At 42.1% G+C, this 4,872-nt stretch overlaps 1 protein-coding gene across 1 annotated transcript; it reads right to left on the bottom strand.

The window, feature by feature from the left end:
• Positions 1–4,240: 4,240 nt before the first annotated feature.
• Positions 4,241–4,627, bottom strand: LOC102491030 (40S ribosomal protein S26). The gene has a single exon (XM_006150033.2). It carries the CDS (start codon positions 4,613–4,615, stop codon positions 4,268–4,270), a length of 348 nt encoding a protein of 115 aa, XP_006150095.1. The 5' UTR covers positions 4,616–4,627; the 3' UTR covers positions 4,241–4,267.
• Positions 4,628–4,872: the final 245 nt, after the last annotated feature.

Here is a 4,872-nt window from a genome sequence, read left to right as displayed (position 1 = left end):
GGGCACAGGTAACAAGTCCACACCCCTATCTCCTCAAGTATAGCTGGTTCTATTATCAGTGTCATCTGCCTTGGGCTCCCATGGCCTGTGTAACTGTTTGGGTGGGTGTGGGAAAAACCCTGTGGACTTGGAGACTTAAGCATGATGTGGTAAGTGTTTTCATGATCCCTAATGCCTAGGAGGCTTAGAAGGCTTAGTTTAGAACTACGAATAATACTGAAAGCAACAGGCTGTCTTATGAGTGAGTAAAGTTGGCAGCCACGTCTATGCGGTGACTGCAGGGCTCTGTCACTGGACAGACAGATGGTGTTAACTCTACAGACTTTCATTCTGTCTTCAGGGACTTGTGCCTTTCATGGTGAAGACCAGCGTAATGGGGTGCGAGGTTGGGAGCACCAAGGAAAAGAGTGGGACACAGCACTTAAATCCAGCTTTACAGGGGCTGGGTCCAATTTTAATCATGATGTCAGCATGACATGAAGGGCCTGTAATGTCGGTATTGAAAAGGATTTCCTCTTCCTTGGAACTACAGAGACAGACTATAGAGAGTGTAATGGATCTGACCACTAGGCAGATTTAAGACCCAATGTAAGTATATATAAATGAATTGTTACCCACTAACTGGTCACTGTAGTGAGACTTACAGGATCACAAAGCAATGGTGAGTCATTCTAGTCCATTACTCAAAATCCACACTCATCTTTATTTAGTGTTTTACTCCATCTTTTTTTTTTTTTGATTTTTTTTGTTTTGTTTCTTAAAGAAATTGCAAGAAATTGCACTAGAATTGAATTGGCAGAGTTAGGTTCACAGGTTCTAACTTCTGATTCAATTACTGACCTTCAAGATGACTATATTTTTTGAGATTGGTAGTTTACCTCTCCATAATTTTTAAGCAGAAAAGAGAATGCATTTGGAAGCATCACAGTTAAATGCATGAATTCCAGGTTCAAAATCAGTTTATTCAATTCATATCTGCACTACCTTGAATCAAGAAATTCACCTTTCCATGTCTCAGTTTTCCCACCTGTAAAACAATCATATTGGTCATACCTCCCTCATAAAGTTGATGCAACTATTAATGGGCTAATTTTTTTTTTGAGAGGTTTTTGCTATAGGGCATGTGCACTTGCCAGAAAGACAGAGACAAGAGAGACAGAAAGCAAGAACTCACCCCCCTGGGGAGATGGCTATACCATAATCTCTTCTCCTCCATTCTCTCTGGATCATGGGCACGCACACACATGTGTCCGGCATGAGTTTAAGCTACCAGGTCTGGGACTTGAACCATAGTCGACTATATGGGAGTCCAGAGACACAGCCATTACGCCAACTGCTGGTCCTTCACGATCCTGAATCAATAAATTCACCTTTCCATGGCTCAGTTTTCCTATCTACAAAATAGTCATGTTGGTCATACCTCCCTCATAAAGGTGATGCAACTATCAATGAGCTGGCTAATTTAGGTATAATGTTTAGAGTGGTATATATTATCAGGCTGTTTACTATCATTTCTATTATTACTTGCTTGGGAAGTAACTCTTCTTAGCATTGGAAATATTATACAGTGAATCCCTTAGCTGTCCCCTGAGATAGATATGATTTCAATAGAAGGAATGAAGCATGGCTCTGGGTTTAATAACTCGCTTAAGGTCACACAGCTGATAAGTGAGGGGGCAGGTATTCAAACTGTTCTTATTGACTGCAGAGCCCATGCACTTTCTGTAAGTACACTTCTAGTTCTAAGATTCATTGATTCCATAGCTGGGCCAGGTTTAAAAATGCAAGTTAGGTAAATTAGTTTGAATAATTAATAAGGTGACATACTAGCATTTGAATATTTTCATGTGAAGTATCTGCCCTGCACTCTCCTTCCTAAGGAGTTAAAATGTAAAGTCAAATAACATATGCCATATAAGGTCAAGCTACAAGACTTTTAGGACAAGGTTCTGAGGTGTTTTTTTTCTTTCTGCCAGGCACAGAATAGGAATGCTATAGACATTTTCTTTCTTATCTCTCTTTAGTGAGTGCCAAGTAAGTGAACCTTATATGAGCTTGTAACTCAGAGTGAGTATGTGACCACGTGGAACGTGTGATTTTGTGTTGGTGGAGGTGGGGGTGGGAAAAGGGAAAATATAATTAATTGTTACCAGAGGGAAAAGTTGAACTGGGTGGAGGTTTAGAATGATTCACCTGGATCTTTGACTCAAGCAACTTAATGAGTTTCTGCAACACCTTCTGATAAAAGTTTGGCCAAGGAGACAGCATTTTGCCCAGGGTGTAACCACCCCAAAACTTGATTACTGTTTAGAAGCAGTGACTGCCATTTTGCAAATGATGATTCAAAGATTGAAAAGTAAAGGGGAAAGGCTCACCTCACCTGACTGACTGGTGGTGTAGGATGTCACACAGCATGGACTCTTGCTGATAAACCTATCAAGAGTAAAAAAGAATAATTAAAAAACCCCAGAGGCTAACCTATGTTCTAAATGTGAGACAAAACAGCCCAGAAGGATAGAAAAAGAGATCAAAGCAGAAGAAACAAAATCTTGGTTAGAAAATCATCCAAACCAAATAACAAAACATGGACGTTGGCAATAATGGAATAACCTTTCTGTGAAAATCATGGATTCCACAAACATCTGGGAGTTCCTAAAAAGATGTTTTACATCCCTCTGCATCTTGCTGTATGTGTGATACCTACTTAGTAAACTGAGTAGGGAGATAACTCCTGCCATTAATTTTTTTTTTTTTTTGAGAGGTTTTTGCTATAGGGAGCGTGCGCTCGCCAGACAGACAGAGACATAGAGACAGAAAGTGAGAAATCACCCCCAGGGGGGATGGTCATGCCGCAATCCCTTCTCCTCCATTCTCCTCTTGGGATCTTGGGCACGCACGCACATGTGCCAGGCGTGAGTTTTAAGCCACCGGGTCCAGAATGCGAACCGCAGTCGACTACGTGGGAGTCCAGCGACACAGCCATTACGCTAACTGCTGGTTCCCCTGCCATTAATTTTTAAGATGACTTTTTTCCTTTCCTGTTAAAAGATATTTATTCCTTCCTAGAGACAGAAAGAGGGCCAGCTAGTGGCATGGTTGTTGGGGTGGCTGGAACCCACATGGCTGGCTATATGGTTCAAGTTCTGGACAGGTGGCTTGAGAGACAAACCAGGCATGTGTGCGTTCATGCCCCAAATCCTGAAAGAATGGCCAAGTGGAGGAGAAGGGATTGTGATATGACCATCTCCCATGGGGAGTGCTTTTCACCTTTCCCTCTCTTTCGCTTTCTGGTGAGTATATGCACACTCTAACAAACGTTTAAAAAAGGACAGGGGCAGAGAGAAAGTGAGAGAGAGGCACTCCGAAAAGGGTGTTCATGTTAGCGTCCCATCGCCAGCCTTACCCAGTGAGCTTGCAGGCATGCACATGCGCCTGGAGTACACAGGAAGCCCTTGGGCTGCAAATCCGGGACTTTCCCATATGGCCTCAACACCGTCTACAGAACATTGTGTTACTGCTACACCACTGTGGCTAGCCTTCAGCTAAATTTTTAGAAGTGCAGTTTTATTTGGTAAATGTCCAAAAGAGTAAAACAGAATAGTCCTATTTGCTGAAGGTGTCATTCTAAAGCAAAACAATTATGTCAAGCTTTTTCTTAAAAAGTTGTAATTGTTTCTGAGTGTAAAAAACGAGTGCAGGCTTATTAGCATGATGTACAAATGATTTCACAACCTGGTGATAGGTGGTTCTTTCGCTTTATATCTTTCTTATGGTTATGTATTTATTTCTTCTATTAACGAGAGACAGCAACACTCCCAACAGAATGTTTATGCTGTGACCCACCCCTCAGGCTCAGCCAGTCCCAGATTATGGGTGCATGTACATCCAGAATACTCAGGGGGGTCTTCAGATATGAACCCAAAACCTTACCATATGGTTCAGTCTCAAAGAGCAACACATTTTACCACTGCATTGCTGTCTGCTCCCCTTAGGTACCCATCCCATATTTATGTTAATCACTCCTTTTTGGGAATTCTAACTGTACTGAAATATGCCCTTTCTAGGTCACCATAGTGTCCATAGGTTTTTTTGGTCTCTACCTGTATAACATTCCTCTGCTTGAAATGTATGTCTCCATTTTCTCCACCTAAGAAGCTTCTATTTTTTTTTTTTTTTTTTATACTCGGGGGTTTTTTTTTTCCCCCTATAATCGGCATTTTATTTTTCCCCCAGAGGACAGTTCTTTAGTCCTTAAAGACTCGGCTCCTTACATGGGCTTTGGTGGAGGGCGAGGGGCAGCACCCGCAGGTCTAAATCGGGGTGGGGGTGTTCGGTCCTTGCGAGCTTCCCGAGATCGGTTCCTGACTACCTTGCTATGAATGATGCAACTCACACAGTAATGTAGCTTCACATACAGCTTGGGGAGCACATAGGCATCGAAGACACTTGCTTCGGAGATGTCCCTGACGGCTGCGGCCTCTACTATGTTTCGGATGACGAACTTCTTAATAGCCTTGTCCTTGGGCACGCATCGGGCGCAGTTCGTGCAGCGAATTGGCTGCACATGGCCACGGCCCTTTTTGGCACGGCCGTTGTTTCTTCTTTTCTTAGTCATCTCGGAAGCAAGGCCACGAGAGAAGAAGCTTCTATTTTTCATCAGGAGGCAGATTCTGACCCTTTCAAAAAGTTTTTGTTCCAGTTTTCATCTATCTTCCTATTTCCACTTAATAATTATGTCCAAAACCAGACATAATAGTATAAAGATATAAATTTATTTAACCTTTTTTCTAATATTTAGGGAGCTGGTACTTTTTCCCCCTCTTATAAATATATGATAGTAATTACCCTCACACTTAAATCCCTCTGAGTTTT

The sequence above is a fragment of the Tupaia chinensis genome, unplaced genomic scaffold, assembly GCF_000334495.1.
Source record: "Tupaia chinensis unplaced genomic scaffold, TupChi_1.0 Scaffold000275_1, whole genome shotgun sequence".
In the NCBI taxonomy this organism is placed as follows: Eukaryota; Metazoa; Chordata; class Mammalia; order Scandentia; family Tupaiidae; genus Tupaia; species Tupaia belangeri.
Note: the sequence above shows the minus strand (reverse complement) of the source record. Positions and strands in the feature narration are given on the sequence as shown.